At 42.3% G+C, this 19,364-nt stretch overlaps 1 protein-coding gene across 2 annotated transcripts in view; it reads right to left on the bottom strand.

Annotated features, from left to right (window-relative positions):
* The window catches only part of VPS16 (VPS16 core subunit of CORVET and HOPS complexes), a 508,307-nt gene that overhangs the window by 255,395 nt on the left and 233,548 nt on the right, over positions 1–19,364 (bottom strand). For both annotated transcript variants that reach the window (XM_077275596.1, XM_077275595.1), the window contains exons 11-13: positions 17,479–17,555; positions 10,376–10,507; positions 8,195–8,322 (exon numbers count right to left, since the gene is read on the bottom strand). In XM_077275596.1, coding sequence (XP_077131711.1) covers positions 8,195–8,322; positions 10,376–10,507; positions 17,479–17,555 — 337 coding nt within the window. The remainder of the gene's footprint in view (positions 1–8,194; positions 8,323–10,375; positions 10,508–17,478; positions 17,556–19,364) is intronic.

Raw genomic sequence — 19,364 nt, 5'->3', positions numbered from 1 at the left:
ACTCCCATTTTAGAGCTAACCGAGCCCCCTTACAGGAGATATATAACATTGTGTTTGACTAATAAACTTCCCTTCTTGGAGCTGAGCCACACATTGATCAAGGAGAGTTACAGCTGACTGTGTCTGGTGTATTTCTTTAGTGCACATGATCAATATATCCATTAGGCCAGGAGTAGGCAACTAGAGAATTGAACATTTATATTAATTGTTCAACCCTAATATATATATATTCACAAAAAAATAAAGGGAACACTAAAATCCCACATCTTCGATATCACTGAAAGAAATATTCAAGTTGTAAATCTTTATTCATTACATAGTGGAATGTGTTGAGAACAATAAAACCTAAAAATAATCAACGTTAGGGTATGTGTCCACGTTCAGGAATCGCTGCGCTTTGATGCAGCGCTGAGCCGCAGCGTAAAAAAAACGCAGCGTCCAGATGTTACAGTTCAATGTTTATTGAAATCCCGTCTCCACTGTGCATTAAAAAACGCATGCGTTTTTGCCGCAAAAACACACATGCATTGCGTTTTTTCAGAACGCAGCATGTTGCTACAATGAGCAAAACACGCAGGAACACCGCAGGTGACCTGTGTTATGATCTGGTGGCCTAAGAGCAGCATGAGATGTACTCTGGAGAAGGTGGTACCTGTACTGACCGCAGACCCTGAAATTAACACCGCAACTAGAAGTAGCCGTGGAATGTACCTATCACTCCCTAGACATCTCGACACAGCCGGAGGACTAATTACCCCTAGAGATAGAAAAGGGAAAACTATCTTGCCTCAGAGAAAATCCCCAAAGGATAGACAGCCCCCCACAAATATTGACTGTGAGAGGAGAGGGAAAAAACATACACAGACTGAAATCAGAATTTAGCAAAGGAGGCCACTTCTAGCTAAATAGAAAGGATAGGACAGAGTACTATGCGGTCAGTATTAAAACACTAGAAAATATCCACCACAGAAAATACAAAATCTCCACAGCTAACTAAAGATATGGAGGGTATATGTGCATCTCCAGAGATACCAGCTTGGCTAAACAAATCCATATACAGACCAAGCTGGACAAGACAAAAACATGGAAAAGAACTGAACAATAAGGCCACAGCATGTGGACAGCAAAAATCAAGGCCAGAACTTATCTTTGTTGAAATGAACAGCAAAGCAGAAGAGACCAGGAAGGGATGTGAATCCTCCAGGAACAATGGACAACTGGCACTGACTAAAGGGTCAAGCAAGACTAAATAGCCCAGTCATAATTGCAAAAAGTGAACACACCTGATAAATGCTGCGATTCAGAGACAGCAGCGCTACCACTTACAACCACCAGAGGGAGCCCAAGAGCAGAATTCACAACAGACCTGCCAGTGACCTCAGGTGCATTTTTGGTCAGGATTTTACCTGCATAAAATCCTGACCAAAGCCTGAAGCAAACCTGAACGTGGACACATACCCTAAAACACAACTAATAACCCACGGAGGTCTGGAGTTGGAATGATGCTCAAAATCAAATTGGAAAATGAAGTTTCAGGTTGATCCAACTTAAGTGGAAATTACTCAGGACAAGGAAATGATGCTCAGTAGTGTGTGTGGCCTCCAGATGCCTGTATGACCTCCCTACAACACCTGGGCATTCTCCTGAGGAGTCAGCGGATGGTCTCCTGAGGGATCTCCTCCCAGACCAGGACTAAAGCAACCTCCAACTCCAGGATAGTCTTTGGTGCAACGTGACGTCAGTGAATGGTGCGAGACATGATGTCCCAGATGTGTTCAATCGGATTCAGGTCTGGGGAATGGGTGGGCCAGTCTATAGTTTCAATGCCTTCATCTTGCAGGAACTGCTGATACACTCCAGTCACATGACGTCTGGCATTGTCCTGCATTAGACGGAACCCTGGGCCAACCGCACCAGCATATGGTCTCACAAGGGGTCTGAGGATCTCATCTTGGTACCTAATGGCAGTCAGGCTACCTCTGGTGAGCACATGGAGGGCTGTGCGGCCCTCCAAAGAAATGCCACCCCACACCATTACTGACCCACTGCCAAACCGGTCATGCTGAAGGATGCCCACTGCCCAAAGTGCACAAAGATGCTGTCAACCCACCAGGACGTCCTATTGTCTCTGGCATAGGAGGGCTATGCGAGAATATTTGTAAATTTATTGATTTCTATTTAAAACCTTTGGTGGAGACGCTGCCCTCCTATGTCAGAGACACTACTGACGTGTTGAGGAGGGTGGACGGACTGTCTCTGGAGGCGGGCATGATTTTAGTCACCATTGATGTGGAGTCATTATACACCTCGATTAGACATGCAGATGGTCTGAGGGCCGCCCGCTTCTTCCTTGAGACTACCAACTGGGATGGCCATTTTTCGGAATTTATTTTGGAATTGCTTGAGTTTATTTTAACCCACAACTATTTTGTTTTCAAAGATAAGTTTTATTTACAGTTGCAGGGCACTGCAATGGGCGCGGCGTGTGCGCCTTCGTATGCAAATCTATTCTTGGGTTACTGGGAAAGGTGTATTTTCCAGGGCGATGGCGCACACGCCGCGGACCCAGTGGTGGGCTGGTTTCGCTACATTGATGACATTCTGATGGTGTGGAGTGGTAGCGAAGCCAGCCTATCCAAATTTATGCAGGCCCTGAACATTAACAATTTTAATTTGAAATTTACGCATACTTGGCATTCTAGGGAAATTAATTTTTTGGATATTACGCTGTGTGTTGCCGAGGATGGCTCTATCGAAACAGATCTGTACCGCAAGGAATCCTCTGTGAACTCCTTGCTTCATGCCTCCTCGGCACACAATTATTCGGTTATTAAAGCCATCCCAGTTGGACAATTCTTGAGGAATAGGCGGGTTTGCTCTACGGATGCCCGCTTCGAGAGACAGTCCGCCATCCTCACGGAACGGTTTAGGGCACGAGGATACAGTCATCGTAGCATTAGGGCAGGGTATGGACGGGCCAGACATACACGGAGAGAGGACCTGCTAAGGGATTCGAACAGATCAGGAGCGAATGACGAGACGGCAATCAGATTTATTTCTACTGCGAACTGCCAATGGCATCGCATCCGTGAGGTGTTCAGCAAACACTGGTCCGTGCTTCAGACCGATAGTGCTTTGGCCCCATATCTCACAAAATCTCCTCTGATGACACAAAGGAGAGCCAGAAATTTAAAAGATACTCTAGTAAGGAGCCATTATATAACAACAAAAAGTAAAACATTTCTTGGTGCGAGGAGTCCCAGACAGGGATGTTTTCCTTGTGGCTCGTGTGTTGCGTGTCCGAACATCCTTAGATGTGGGACCTTCAAGAGTTCCGATGGGAGCAGGGAATTTAAGATAAGAGAGTATATCTCATGTAACACTACCTTTGTGGTCTATTATGCGACCTGTCCCTGCTCCCTGATCTATGTCGGTCTCACATCTAGGGAACTCAAGGTTCGGACGCGCGAACATGTAAGAGATATTTTGGCAGGCAAAGAAGTAGAAGATCCATCGGTCCTAAAAACAATACCCAGGCACTTTCGGCTGTTTCACGGATCAGACCCTAGGGGCTTAAAAGTGAGAGGGATAGATTTAATACATGGAGGTGTTAGGGGTGGCAATATGACCAAGTTATCCCAGGAATCGTGCGACATATCTGGCACTGCCCGGACTGTTATCCGAGCCCCACACTGGGCGCCATTACCTCAGGGAAGAGTAACTTGCGGATGCTCTCCGCCAACGTGTGCAGGTCCTGCTCCGGAGAGCGACAACGCCAGGTAGCAGAAGAACGCTGCGGGAAATCGTGACTACACTACTTGCCCAGCAGTCGGGACTTCTTCCAGCGAAGGATCAACAAAGGAAGTATTTTCTCTACGACAATATGAGCTCCACCTAAAGGTCCTGCTCCGGAGAGCGACAACGCCAGGTAGCAGAAGAACGCTGCGGGAAATCGTGACTACACTACTTGCCCAGCAGTCGGGACTTCTTCCAGCGAAGGATCAACAAAGGAAGTATTTTCTCTACGACAATATGAGCTCCACCTAAAGGTAAAAAGCGGCACGCACAGCTGGTTTCCGACCCGGCTAATTCGGCTGCCACGTGCTGCTATACCCTGTTTCATTGAAGCTCTGCCACCGGCCGGGGCATCTTCTTGGAGTTTCTTTTTGGTTATTTTTGGTCTTCTAATCCTTTTTCCGCATGGTGCACTTTATTGCTCTTAACTAAATATCGGACTGGTTTTAGGTCAAGTTTTTAGGTCATTTTTTCGCTGAGCATCCATCCATCTATGTATTACCCCTATTGTCTTGGATATCCTATCCATATATAAGAGAAACAGGCCCGTCTCTCTTTTCAAACTACTGGCACAATACTTTATTGTTATTTTTTGGTGTTCACTTATACCAGTATCATATAACGATCGTTTTATATTTGCTTTATTTTTTTGTACTTCTATTAAATCTTATATATCTACTAATACATTTGGTTTTTTGCGCAGATTTAATTATTTATTTTAGTGCATATAGGAATAGTTCCTTTAACCACAGTGTGGTGGTGGTATAAATCTGCAGCAATACACCAAGCTGGTTTCTAAGCGCCACTAAATATATTACTTACTTAATATGACCAAGTTACTCGCACAGTGCGAGTGTAAGTGGATTGTCACCCTTGACACCCTTGCCCCGAAGGGACTTAATGAACAGCTCAGCTTCGCTCCTTTTCTGTGAGAGTCCCGTAGGTTCTCTGTTGTGTCTGACACCTTTATTTGGTTCTATAAGTATATTTTCGTAAGTTTCCGGTTTTGTTCTGACATGCAGCGATATAATATGGATGTAACATGGACAATAGCCCATGACCTTTGACCTGGCTGTCCTCTCTTGGGTGACTCTTTCACCATTCGTTTTTTAATATTTTTATGTATTTACTGTCTTGTTGTGTGTTTTTCCTTTTAGTTTTTATTAGTCGTCCATGGCTACGCACTGGTGATGACGCCGCAGCAAAATCCGTTGTACGTTTCGGAGCCTGAAGAGAAGGAGTGCCCTTTACATATAGTCTATATGTTGTCTATATATTTTTTTTAAATGTGGTTTACGTGTTTTTTCATGAGTCTGCACTTTTATGTGGTCTTTATATGTATACATCATTGTTTAGTGAATGTCTGTATGAGTTGTTAGTATGCCTATATGACTCGGTCTATTTCAGGGGTTGGGGGCCACTAGTTATTCACTAGGTTTCACTTGACATCCCTGCGATTTTTAAGTATGTGCAGGATCACATATCAATTTTAACCTTGCTGGTTTATATTTTAGGGCCTATATAGGACCTTTTGACACTAATAATGTATTTTGGGGTTGTCAGCGACCACTAACACACAGTATAATTTATTCCCCATTGTGTAGCGGGGTCTGTCTTATAACATATACACGGTATCACATAGATGCTTTACATGCATGATATATGCTTTGTTCACATACCTTATGTATATTATTGTTTCTTTTTGTATTTTGTCCTTTTATTATAGTGCTTCTTTTCTTTTTCTTTTTCTTTTTATTGTTTTTATGTAACTGTACACATTTAGACATATGAGGTGCGTTATTATTTTCTGCATCTTTCTAGCGTCCCGCTTTTCCACTCTATTGAGGACGCTTCTAATCTCTCTAGCGTTCCGGTTTACGTATATTTCGAGACGCTGCGGCGTTCTGTTCTTTGAGCGATTCTATTTTTATCACTAAGAAAATGGCTGCAGCCAGGGCTTTTTATTGGGAGCTGGTGGTGCGCATGCCCGGTGTCGTCCATCGTAGCCATCTTCTTGTGGACCTATCACTAACAAGTGGGGAGTGATACACTCCTTGTGCTTGGAAGGTGGAGCTCCGCCTCTCATACACTCCCCACTGTGATGGCCCTATTGAACGATGCACTCTGGACGCTACTGCGCATGCGCCGGCGTCACCGGCTCTACTTCCGGGTTTATGATACTTAAACACAATGAGACACATTATGGATACACCACGCGAAACGCGCGTCCAGGGGGACCGAGTGAGGTGGGGAGAACACACCTGATCCATAATGGGTAAGCAGCAACTATATGTACTTATGATGATATGATCCTATACTGTGGGCTATTTTGCCATGTGAGTTAGACATAGTGATTATATTTGGTCGTACGTTTTCTTTACTTTTTGAGCTGACGCTGCCACCCAAAAGGTGTAATATGTGAACTCCCCCCCTGACTTGGTCATTGCCACATTTCCTCCTATATGTGTCTTCTGCTATATGGCGGTATTGACAATACATCCATGTTTTGTATTTTATATATTTGTATTCGTATATGATTGATTACTTAATAAACCTTTTGTATATTGTTTTCTAAATATGTTGAAGTGGACTTTTTTTCTCCGTGTTTTTGTCTATGTATTGGTTTGGAGTAGTCCCAGAAGGGCACCCGAGGAGTGCCTAGAGAGAGTTGGTATTTACCACTCATCTATACAAAGTATATTGGTGCTTCATGACTGTAATATTAAATGCTGAAGGATGTTGCAGGCTGATCACTCTTCACGGCGTCTCCAGACTCTGTCACATCTGTCACATGTGCGCAATGTGAACCTGCTTTTATCTGTTAAGAGCACAGGGCGCCAGTGGCAAATTTGCCAATCCTGGTGTTCTTTGACAAATGCCAAACATCCTGCACAGTGTTGGGATGTGAGCACAACCCCCATCTGTAGACACCGGGCGCTCAGACCATCCTCATGGAGTTGGTTTCTGACAGTTTGTGCAGTCACATGCACATTTGTGGCCTGCTGGAGGTCATTTTGCAGGGCTCTGGCAGTGCTCCTCCTTGCACAAAGGCTAGGTAGCGGTCCTGTTGCTGGATTGTTGCCCTCCTACGGCCCCCTCCACGTCTCCTGGTATACTGGCCTGTCTCATGGTAGCGCCTCCAGCCTCTGGACACTACGCTGACAGAGACAGCAAACCTTCTTGCCACAACTCGCATTGATGGGCCATCCTGGATGAGCTGCACTACCTGAGCCACTTGTGTGGGTTGTAGAGTCTGTCTCATGCTACCACGAGTGTGAAAGCACAACCAACATTCAAAAGTGACCAAAACATCAGCCAGAAAGCATTGGTACTGAGATGTGGTCTGTGGTCCCCACCTGCAGAACCACTCCTTTATTGAGTGTGCCTTGATAATTGCCAATAATTTCCATCTGTTGTCTATTCCATTTGCACAACAGCATGTGAAATTGATTGTCAAACAGTGTTGCTTCCTAAGTGGACAGTTTGATTTCACAGAAGTTTGATTTACTTGGAGTTATATTCTGTAGTTTAAGTGTCCCCTTTATTTTTTGAGCTATATATTATATATATATTTTTACACACACACACAAGATTTTTGTTACATTTTATACATTTTTGTTGATAACCTGATGCACATTATTAGCCTATTGTGAATTGTGCCTCAGATATTCATGCTTACAACAACAATAAATGTAGGTCTATTTAGTTGGCTGGTATGTATCGTATACCCTGTCATAGTATGCTTTGTATGGCGAACTATCACTACAAATTGTATTAACACTAGGGTGCGCCTCACAATTCCCCTTCCTCTTGTTTTTTGCTTTGGGAGTTGCCTGCACTTTTGCTGTTCTTGCTCCATTAGTTTTCTAATGTTGTATTTGGCCTGCGGGTTGGATCAGCGCAGTGGGATATTTTACTGTACTATATGCCAAAATTAGTAATGATGACTAGTAGAATAAAGTTCTAATGTTCTTTTTTATATCCTGCAACAAATGGGCAAAAAAAAGCAAAAAAGAAGAGCAGCGTCACTATTTTCTCTTAAAAAAACTTCAAAAAGTTATGGCAATGAAGAAAAAGAAAACCAGAAAAAAAATCATGTTTTCTGATAGTAAAGAGCAGTATAGACTGAATTTGACGTTATATTTGAAGGATTACCGCTGACTCATTTTCTCATGGGATTGCCCTGGGGTGTTACTATATCGTAATTTTTCATTTTTAATACATAGGTACATCTGTAATATATACTTTTAAGGTATAAAAAGTATATTTTCCATTGTTATAATAAATATACTACAGCTGATATAATACTGTATGTGCTTTTTAAAGGCATAAAACTAGAAGAATTAAAATCTTGGTGGTCAGAAACATTCTTCGTTGGAGTCAACACTGAAAAGGATACTGTCCAATAGTCAACGGTATGCCTATCTGGTAATCATTGATAGCATTAAGCACACGGAGATCATGACACATTGTTACAAAATCTGAAGGTGAATACGAATCTAGAAAACATTTTCCAAAGGATGCGGCCTGCAAATGCAAAGAAAGCAGGTTTTAAAAGCATGCTAAATTAACAAACTATAAAAAATAAAATAACATTGTATGCAACTGAAAAACAAAGAAATATTGCTGTAGTTTCTCAAATAATAGCTCAATCCGTGCCCAGGTGCTGAACCTGGAACCAATCAGTGCAGAGTTTATTATTTTATTGGAAGATGAAATTATGGGAAAAGTAATTTGTGGTAATACTCCTTTAAAAGGAAATATTTTAAAGCTGAAACAATCTAAAGTCCCTGAGGATGCAAAGTAGCGAAACAAGCATTGGTGATACGAAGGTCCCACAGCAGAGCACATACCATTTTACAGACAGTTATTGTTATGATTGTCAGACTGCAGTGCATGATAGTGATCGGATAGAGTGATATCATACCATTATCTATTAAATGCTGTTGTACTTTTGGTGTATACTCAATTAACATTAGTGCACTTATCGTATTGATGAATTACTGTGTGTAATGATGAGGTAATCATCTTATCATTGAATTTCTGTATAATGGACCTGTTTTAAGTAATTGTTTTTAAGTACTTTGAGTAAAGATGGTATTTTTCTGGGATTGATGTGGTTTTCATGATGCTTCTTTGCAGGTAGTACTATCTGAAGTGAACAATACCGATTTGTTTAGTACTAGGGAGGACAGTATATTTGGAAATCTCCTAATCCAAGTAAATAACCTGATCTGTATGATAATATGCAAAGACTGTCACGGAGTTACTGCAACAGAGAGGAGCTAGAAGAACGCAGCGTCTGATTGCTCCTACTCCTGCGCTGAAAAGACCTTTTTAAACGGTGTATATTTGTTTTGGCAGTACAGTTAATCGGCCATGTTGGAAGCCATGGGAGTCTGAGCTCTCAGCTGAGCTCGGTTAGCCACTCCTATCCCCTACTCTAAAGTGCAATCTCGGTTGCCCGCGGCTTTTCAAGTATGTTTTGGGATTGGTCTGCATGTATCAACTGTAACATTCACTTTAAGGCGCAAGTTCATTGTGCCAAACCTTTGCTCAACTATCTAAAAAACTATTCAGTTTCATGAAAAAAACATATTTGTGTTTTCCACTCCAATATCCTAATGTAACCCTTACTAAAACATTAATAAAGTCACAGTCAGTGTCACAGTCCAGATGTATTAGACAAAGCCATTGTGTGTTTAGTGGACAGAAAATGGCCTCTAACGCTATGTGCACATGTTGAGGATTTGGCTGCGGATCCACAGCGGATTGGCCACTGCGGATTCGCAGCTGTTTTCCATGCGGTTTACAGTACCATATAAACCTATGGAAAACCAAATCTGCTGTGCCCATGGTGTGGAAAATACAGCGCGGAAACGCTGCGTTGTATTTTCTGCAGAATGTCAATTTTTTTCGGATTCCGCAGCGTTTTACACCTGCTCCATTGTGCGCAGTGTGCTTTGCCCAACTGTGGGCAAAGATTAAAATCAGTATTGCGCATGTGCCGGCATATGCCATTAACGTTCTATAGCCCGGAAGTATTGCGATGCATAGAACATAATGGCGTATGCCGGCAAATGCACAATACTGATTTTATGCTTTGCCCACAGATGGGCAAAGCATACTGCGCACGCGCGAGAGGACATATGAATGCGCACACGCGGTAACTCTACGCGAACGCAGGAATTACCAGAAAGAAATGCATAGAGCAAGCCAGAAGGGGGGGAGAGATGGACAATAAGCCCTGCCCATTAGACCGGACGGAGCAGATTTACATACACAGCGGGAAGAATATAAACAGTATTTATGGATCATAGGTGGGGAGTTTAGGGGTATCAAAAGTACTGGTATAATGCATAGGTGCGTGACACTAAACTGAAAGATATTTTTACATGATATCCCAAAAAAGTGGTAACAGATTCCTTTCAAGTCTAATGTGGATACAATATTCCTATATGGATATTAAACATTACTGAGTCCATCATGACCCCCTTTTTTTCATTATAGTTACTACTAAAGAAGGTATATCTATTGCACAATGTTTTCCTGCAAAAAAAAAAAAAAATCTTCAGCTTACCCTTAGCAATGATTTTTGCATTTCTGATGAATGCTCATAACCAGCTGCTTCAATGCATTTTGCTACAGCTACGGGAAGTAGGTTTTGGTCCTTTATCTCACGAAGGTAGTCATCAGCCTTCTGACTTTCTTTCTAGAAATCGACAACGTCAAAATTTTTATAGCGCAATTATTAGATTAATTTAGCATTTATAAAAAAAATGTACATACCCCTATTAAAATGCCAGAGTTTTGTCATGTAGAAAAAAAATCATACCAAGAAGCAAAATTTCAGAACTTCTTGCCACTTTAATGTCACCCATAATGTTTACAATTCAATTGAAAAAAAAAAAGATTTTTTTTTTAAGGCAGAAAAGAAAAACATAGAACTAAAACTATGTGATTGCATAAATATGTACACACAAATTAATACTTTCTTGAAGTACCCTTTAAATTAATGACAGCATTCAGTCTACCACCATGGTATATCTAGAACCGGCAATTTTTGAATACTCTTCCTTGCAATAGCATTATAATTCTGTCAGTTTATGAGGGCATCTACTGTCTTGAGCCCTCTTCAGGTCAACCCAGAGATTGTGAATTAAATGTATATTTTGGCTCTAACTGCGCCATTCTAAAGCTTTGATGCTCTTCTTGCAAAGCCATTCTTTTGTTGATTTGTAGTTATGCTTAGGGCTGTGTGAGATAGCGCTACCTGAGTGGGTTGGGGGACACTCGCTTGGCAACGGGATTAAAGCACTCAGGCACGTTTCTCACAAAAACAATCTATCCAGTTTATTAAACATCATAAACCGCACCACAAACAGTTCATTATTTACATCAGCGGAACATATTAACCACCGACAGTCTGTTCCAATGGCAGATACTTCTCTGCCCGTAACCCCCTTTATCTGGAGTTACCTTACAAGAGCTCCTGCTCCACACACTGACTCCTGTCAGTCCTGGTTCCCAGGGAAGCTGCCGAACTGGGATCACCGTCCTTGTGACCAGGGCACCTCAGATAGTCCAGACCCGCAGAACTGTAGCTTCCCCAACACAGTAGCCATCACAGGCTCTGCAGATAAGGCCTCTCCGTGCGCTATTCAGGAAGTCCAGTCCCAAGCACTTGGAACGCCCACCAGGGCAGTGGGGTACTCGGTACCAGGTCTGGTACTTAAAAGGACGTGTCACGGCGGCGGTGACCCGGTTCTTGGCCCTGGGTGCCCATGTTAAGGGGAACGCCTTTAAAAGGATTTGTGAGATAATTAGAGTTCGAGACGCCACCTGTGGTATTCGGTCCGGGATGACCGACCCTGCTTTAAGGGGTCCACTGGGGTGATGTTATGGCAGCTGGGATGGTATAGCTTCCCACAGGTGAAGCTGGGTCCCTGTGAGGAATGCCTGTTTGTTAGGGAATTCCCACATGTATTCAGCATATCTGGAAGCCGTAAATCATGCAACTGAGGCGATGAAAACAATATATCTCCAAGCAATAACAAATACTCGGAGGTCACCCGAGCAACGAGTACACTCGCTCATCACTAGTGATAATTCTAAGCGGTATCACTATCTAAGCGATATGTGTGGAGAAAACCAGGCACTGCTCATCACTGGCTTATATAATCCCAACAGTGAAACATGGTGGTGTCAGCATCATGCTATGGGGGTGTATTGCAGCTGCAGGGACTGGACAACTGGTTGTCATTGAAGGAAACATAAATGCGGCCAAGTGCAGAGATATCATGGATGAAAAACCTCTTCCAGAGTGCTCTGGACCTCAGACTTGGCTGAAGGTTCACCTTCCAACAAGACAATGACACTAAGCACACAGCTAAAATAACAAAGGAGTGGCTTCAGAACAACGCTGACCATTCTTGACTGGCCCAGTCAGACTCCTGACCTAAACCCAATTGAGCATCTCTGGACAGACCTGAAAAGGCTGTCTACTAACGTTCACCATCCAACCTGATGGAACTGGAGAGGATCTGCAAGGAAGAATGACAGAGGATCCCCAAATCCAAGTGTGAAAAACTTGTTGCATCATTCCCAAGAAGACTCATGGCTGTACTAGCTCAAAATGGTGCTTCTACTCAATACTGAGCAAAGGGTCTGAATACTTATGACCATGTGATATTTCAGTTTTTCTTTTTTAATACATTTGCAAAAATTACTACATTTCTGTTTTTTTCCAGTCAAGATGGTGTGCAGAGTGTACATTAAGGAGATAAAAAACATTTTTGTACCTACTACTTTTCTTTTTTTTCCCCATTCTATTTTGTGGGTAAATATATTTTTATTAAAGAGAAGAGAATTTTACAAGAAAAACAGTAGTTGAAAACTACGACAATGATCAAAGTACTTTTTCTTATAATATACAATTCGAGAAGAGTAACACAAAAAACACTCGTTCACAAACCTTGCATAAATCTTACATAAAAGAAAAAAAAAAAAATTAGAGGGAGTAAACCCTCTAGAATGACTACGGTAACTTTAACATATAAGCAATAACTCCTTGCCCCCGCAACAGGCGAGGACTTTCATTACCGTGTTTCCCCATTCTATTTTAATCAGAGACTGGATTTTCTCATTAAGAGGCTATGACCGGCCCCCTCTTCTGCTCTAGCCCGCCGAACATTATGTCTTGTACAGACTTTTCCGGTCGAGAATCTATTACCCCATAGTGGATCTAACGGCTTTAACAAACTTATCGGTTTCTTCCACCAGAAAGCAGTGGCGCCCTCCTATGTCCTCTTCTGATGACAATGACGATGATGAAATCTGTGCCCCTCCAATCACCCTCTTCCTCTGAATGGTATTGTTGGAAAACTAATATTCTGGCCACCATCTTTTAGATCTCTTATTATTTTGATTATTTTTAGCTTTAACCCCCTGGGATAGGGATTTAAAGGCATTCTTGACCCCCGCTTTAATTACAGATCTTAGTTCAGAGGTGAAATTAGGAGTTTCCTCACATAACATCTGCTGGATGCATGACTGGCAGAGTTTTTACTCCCAGGTAACGAGCAACTCTTCTCCACAAAGTGCTTGGCCTTCGTTATGCACTTTCTTCCCTAAGACAAATGAGAAGAAAGGGGTGACCCCTACAGCAAAGAAAACCTTCATGAAAATCACTTACAAATCTTATCAAACCCGGAATAATGGATTTGGCGGAAGGATCATATTGACTGATAGATCTCCTCTTGAGGTCGGAGATTCATCCATCATGCTAGAGCCTTTGCTATGATGAGTATACCTCCTGCTTCTTTCACCCGAACATCCACTGTCACGCTCACAAGGACTTCTGGGAGTCTTCATACAGCCGTTGTCTTGGATGTCACCGATATTGTTGCAGTTGCTGCTGAAGTTGTTCCTCCGGCTCCATAGATACCTCCATTCTCAGAAGGAATCACCAGAAGATGTATAGAACGCCTTTCTGGAGTTTCAACCACCTTTTTAAAGCAGAAGCAGCCTCCAGTGTATTCCCCGGAGTTTCTTGGCTTCATTGCTGGAAACTACTTCCGGTCACGTGACCCTAGAGTCGTGCCATCAGGAAGTGCCTCCGGTACTCCCCACTGAAGGTTCACCCATCAACGACAGGAAACCAATTGATGCAAGGGATAGGTACCGCGATTTTATTCTGTAGGTTTCCTGTCCTTGAAGGTCGAGGTGGTTCCTGTGATGGGGGAGAGAGATATTTTTTTTTTTTAAATCTCTCCTGAGTATGAAGGAGGGAAATATACGGCCAACAGGAGAATTGGAATATTACATATGCTACAGTAAACAGAAATTAAACGGCCCTCAGAGTCAATCACCTTACTGCATATAAATGGAATAGCTTTAGGAACCAACAAGCTAACAGCTCTTGAAACTGAGGAAAAGACTGAGTGATATTTAAAGGAACAGACTAATAAATGTGTCATTTATTTTACCATATGCATTTCATTGCTGGAGGATAATTAGGTAACCAGGAGAATATTGCACATCTAACTCAACTTCAAACAAAAAACATAACCATATAACAAATAACATAGACTGTCACGATTGGACTGGCAAGTAAACTGGGACCAGGGGAACCTTTCCTGGCCCTATCTCCAGGGGGCGCCCTAACTCGCCCTGTTCCCCGGGATACCTCTCAGAAGGCGAGGATGCCGGGGCCTCCGCCCTTGCCCTGTCTCCTGACTGCCGCCCTGCGTCTGTCCCCCTCCCCCACCCGGGGAAGAGAGGCGCTACCGTGTACAACAGTACACCAACCCGACAAACAGGGGAACGAAGACAAGGGTAAAAAGAAAACTCCACTCACACAAAATATGCTCTCACAAATAACAGAGTGTGAAGGAAGGGGAGAGTAAATAAGGCAGGTAAGGATGAGGAATTTTCCAAGCGTACAAACCATACAACTGTTGCACAATAAATTCCTCCAGCTCTCCAAACACCAGCTCCTCACTACTCCAGGTCTATCTAGCAAGTGCTATTTCAGACAAAGATCTGACCAGAAGGGCTAGCTTATATAGGAGAGAGGAGTGGCTAACCAAGCACAGCTGAAAGCAGGAATTTCCACATGGGCTATTAACCCCTGTCCTGCTGAAAAACAAAACACTTTTAATACACAGGAGAAGTGCTTCTTCTCAAGAGATGAAGCAGAAGCCATCAGACGCCGTGGTCTTCTGGTACTGCTCTGTCGCGGTAACTCCGTGACATAGACACTCCCCTCAGTACAAGAGGATTGGGACCTCGTACATTCCTGGGCCCATATGATGCATTTTCACCCATAGTGGTATGATGTAATACATCCATAACTTGGTGCTTCAGCACAACACCTGCATTAGACATAATATGAAAATATTACCGTTACCTGTATTGTTGAAATGTAAAACAGGAAAAAAGGGAAAAGAGAATTATCCCAGATTACTGTCCCAAAGCATCAGATCAGATATTATTTCAAGGTAGTCTGTTCTGCAGGCCTTTTTCATTAGTATCCAACCAAAAGAGCGCATCAGCAGGAGTCTCAAAAATATGCTGTCCTCCTTGAGTCACTTCACAAAGTTTGGCAACGTAAAGCATGGAGTAAGGCACTTGAACATTCCTCAATCTTCTGTTTATATCAAGGAATTTTAAACGGCGCTTTTGTATTTCAGCATGGAAATCAGGGTATATACAGACTTTGTATCCATAAATGGAGACATCTTTAAGAGTTCTGGTTTTTCTCTGGTGTGTCTGTCCCAAAAGTTTAGTAGATGCATAGGACTGGAGAAAGAGATGCCCAAGCCGGCAGAGGTCTGGTGGGAACCCTATGCACTCATTCTATTACAAATAACAAAGAGGGCGTCATTTCCTATGATTTTCATCAATCAATTATCAAAAATAACCCACTGGATCTTTGCCCTCTTCTATTTCAGCCTTACATTGTTCCTGTGCTTTCTGTTCTTAAGATCATCAGTTTTATCTAACAGCAGTGAAATATTTTGCACAGACCATGTATGGTCTCTGCTCATCTGTGGCACTTCATCCTTCATATAGCTATTTATTTGTTCCAGTTCCTTCACATTCTCACGCACCTTCTGGAGATGTTGTTTATTGGAATATCTTCTTTTATGCCCCCATCTGTTCATTGAGCGTGGTTAAGGTTGTATTACACAGAGATACTGCAGCAAATACCTCTCGTAAAGGTGGTCCAGCCATGGAAATGTCAGGTAATGAGGATTCGCCCAACTCAGACATCTCACCTTGCTTGTGAAAATTAAAAAAAAATTGTCTGCCTCAGATGTGGTGAGCACCGGTGCCATGTGAGAGAGGCTCCTTATCTGCCTCCATTATAACTTTACTGGAATCTGCTCCAGACTGGGTGGCCATCTGTAGAGGGGTCACAGAGACTCTAGGAAAGCGCTCGAGTTTGGCGGTGGTGTGCGCAAGCGCCATCATGAGCTGGAGTGTCAGACGCTGGTGCCACCTTAGATAGCATGTCCCCCAGTTTCCTGCTGTGTGTCATTTTCCTTCATGATTAGACCACCGCTTCTCAGCACAAGGGTAAGAGAAGCAGGATGAGAGGTATTAGGATAAGAATAGCTGTATATTTCCTCACATGCTGTTTAGGCCATGCCCCCAGTGGTGTCCAAACTTTTGACCTGTACCGTAACTACATTATTTACATATATATTTTCTGTTTGGGAGTTTCCTCTTTTTTCTTTGAAAATCTAGTCATATTTGTTACATTTCATATCTCTTGCATGAACGTGTTCAAGTTTGCAAGTGATATATTGTGGTTTTCATACAGACATTTGGTACATGAGAAAGTTTTGATATTCAAGTGTTTTTAATGTTCATAATTTTGGTAGCAATATTGTGAAAATCTTCCTTTTAATTTTATTTATTTTTAAATAATGTGACTTTTTTTTGTTGTTTTACCAATGTAAGGTATCAGTAAGGTTTTACACATGCCACATTAACGGATGCTAATACATTTAAGGAGGGAGGTATTCCCATCATACATTTACAGCATATCTACATGGGAAGCCATAAACGTATAGCAGATGTCAATGGGACCTATGTCTATGATAAAAATAGGCCCCTAATGCACACCATCGTCAGTAGAGAGATGGTTACCAGTGATGAGCGTACATGATAGGATAAGGTGTTATCCGAGCATGCTCATGTGCTAAAAGAGTGTCTTTGGCGTGCTTGAAAAATATGTTTGAGTCCCTGAGGCTGCATGTCTCGAGGCTGATAGTTAGCACACAAGCATGCTCGGACAACACCTTATCCAATCACATTCGCTCATAACTAATGGTTAAAGATCCATCCATTTGTATACGAATCTGGACCACCTGTCCACTGACAGAAGTGTGGAACGGAGCTACTTTCCTCAGGTAGATGCAGGCTCTATTGATGGAATCAGCATGTACTTTAGATTTATGGCTTATCCTATATTTATGGTTTATTCTACATTTATACCTTATAAACATTATTTGACTTCGGAAGCAAAAAATGCACCCAACAACAAAATCTGCGTTACAGTTAAGGATTCAAAACATGTGTGGGTTTGATTTATTAGATTTCTTAATGAACGTGCACTTTATATCACTGTGGTGAAGGCTTTCATCTACTTCATAAATTTAGGCTGAAATTTACCTCATATTCCTTTTGTGCTTCCATCAAAAGTGCACCTGGGGCCATTGAAGCAATTTTAAAAATTTCTTCAGTTGATTCTAAGAAAAAAAAAACGAGAAAATATTTTGTTAGGTTTACCAACATGTTCTTTGTTCATATTCTTATGAGATCAGTTCTCAGAGGTTCAGAATCAGCAGAGATACTAGAGTTTAATGCTTAGGATGGCAAGGCTTTCTCAGGTGAGCAATACAAGTATTCTAAAAATGCTTCTTAGTTACTCCTGACCACCTTTTTACCTTTTTCCAACAATAGGTAGGCAAACATTAAGCGCAAATGCTATTTCTTTTTTGTTTTACATAATCAAGGTTAACTGGTCCTGCTAAAATTACAGTGGTCAGTTGACATTCATCTAATGCCATTTGTGTCTACTACAACTAAAATGTATTCAGTTCATCAGTAAGGGTATGTGCAGACGTTCAGTAATTGGCTAACACTTTGGACACAGCACATGTCCGCTGCCGGCATTTGAACGCAGGTGAGTCAACATGTGTTCACTGAACTGCGTGGATTCACCGCGTCCAATACATTGTACGGGTGAGATTTATCTTGAGGAGGCTTGCGTTTCCACAAGATAAAGACATGCTGCGGTCTGGAAAGACGTGTCGCATGTCTGTTTCCGTGGTTGTCGGTGCATGCACAGTGGGCGTGGGATTTCTTGAAATCCCATCCACTATGCTGTAACATCTGGATACTGAAGGTTGGACGCTGTGGAAGAATGCAGCGTCCAACCCACAGCATTTACTGACTGTGTGCACCTACCCTAAGAGAGACAGTATTAGATTTGTTTTTTCTTTCCATCTATATGCGTTGAAAAAATTAAGGATTTATTTTAATATTTTTTCCATTTCCTATAAAAAAAAAATGCTGTAAAAGTACGTTTCACCTTAAACAGGTTATTATAGTCTTTCATTTCTTAGTCTCAATAATTTCCCTTTATTCAAAAAAACGTTGCTGTTAATGACAATAAATGTAGTAATTAAAGCACGACTCCAGCATTTTTTTTATTTCACCGCTGGAGTGGTGCTCAAAATCTAAGTCCCCTGCACCTGTTTGATACTCACATTCCGCTGTTTTCACCATCACTTTGGTCTGTCTCCTGCAGTTTGTGACCTGCTGCTCCTTCATTGTATCAATCCATTGTATCATGGAGTGAGCTGGAGGTCACTTTTCAACACAAGCCTATGAGTGCCTCAATCTGGCTCTCATAGATTTGTATTGAGAGTTTGTGACGTATCTTCTGATTTCTGGCCCCTCAGAAGCTGCACGAACAAGATGGCGCAGCGGAACCAGACTGGCATGGAAACATGGTGAAGACCCAGGAGGGTGAGTGTATGAATGTAGGCAGGGAAGCTGTGATTAAAACACCACGCTGCAAAAAGACACACGCTGGAGTGGTGCTTTAAATTGAAACCTTTAACCGCCAATACACAGTAAAACTGTGGCCGTTAAGGAGCCTTATTCCCTCATTGCCATTTTAAAACGGTGATCGGGAATAAGGCTGTAGCGACTGCCCCAGAGTCGGAAAATCTCCGGGGTTTCAGTTACCAGGGGTAGCTGAGACCCTGGAGAACATGATCAGGGCCAGATATTCCAGTCCCCGATCACGTGCTCACAAAAAAAAAAACCTGTGTCCACTGCTAAAATAATTTCTCTCTTTTCTGACATGATATACATGTCAGAGGAGTGAGAAATGATGCCCCCTGAGACCCTCTCATACCTCCTTGATCCCATCTTCCTGGAAAAAAAAATGTTGGGTGCATGCAAACTTCTCCTGCCGAGATCTGCCGGCTGGTACCCGGCAACATTAGGGAGTTTTTCCTATTGGTTCCTTTTGATCACTGTGATAG

The sequence above is a fragment of the Ranitomeya variabilis genome, chromosome 7 (genome assembly GCF_051348905.1).
Source record: "Ranitomeya variabilis isolate aRanVar5 chromosome 7, aRanVar5.hap1, whole genome shotgun sequence".
Taxonomy (NCBI): Eukaryota; Metazoa; Chordata; class Amphibia; order Anura; family Dendrobatidae; genus Ranitomeya; species Ranitomeya variabilis.
This window is presented reverse-complemented; position numbering and strand designations above follow the sequence as displayed.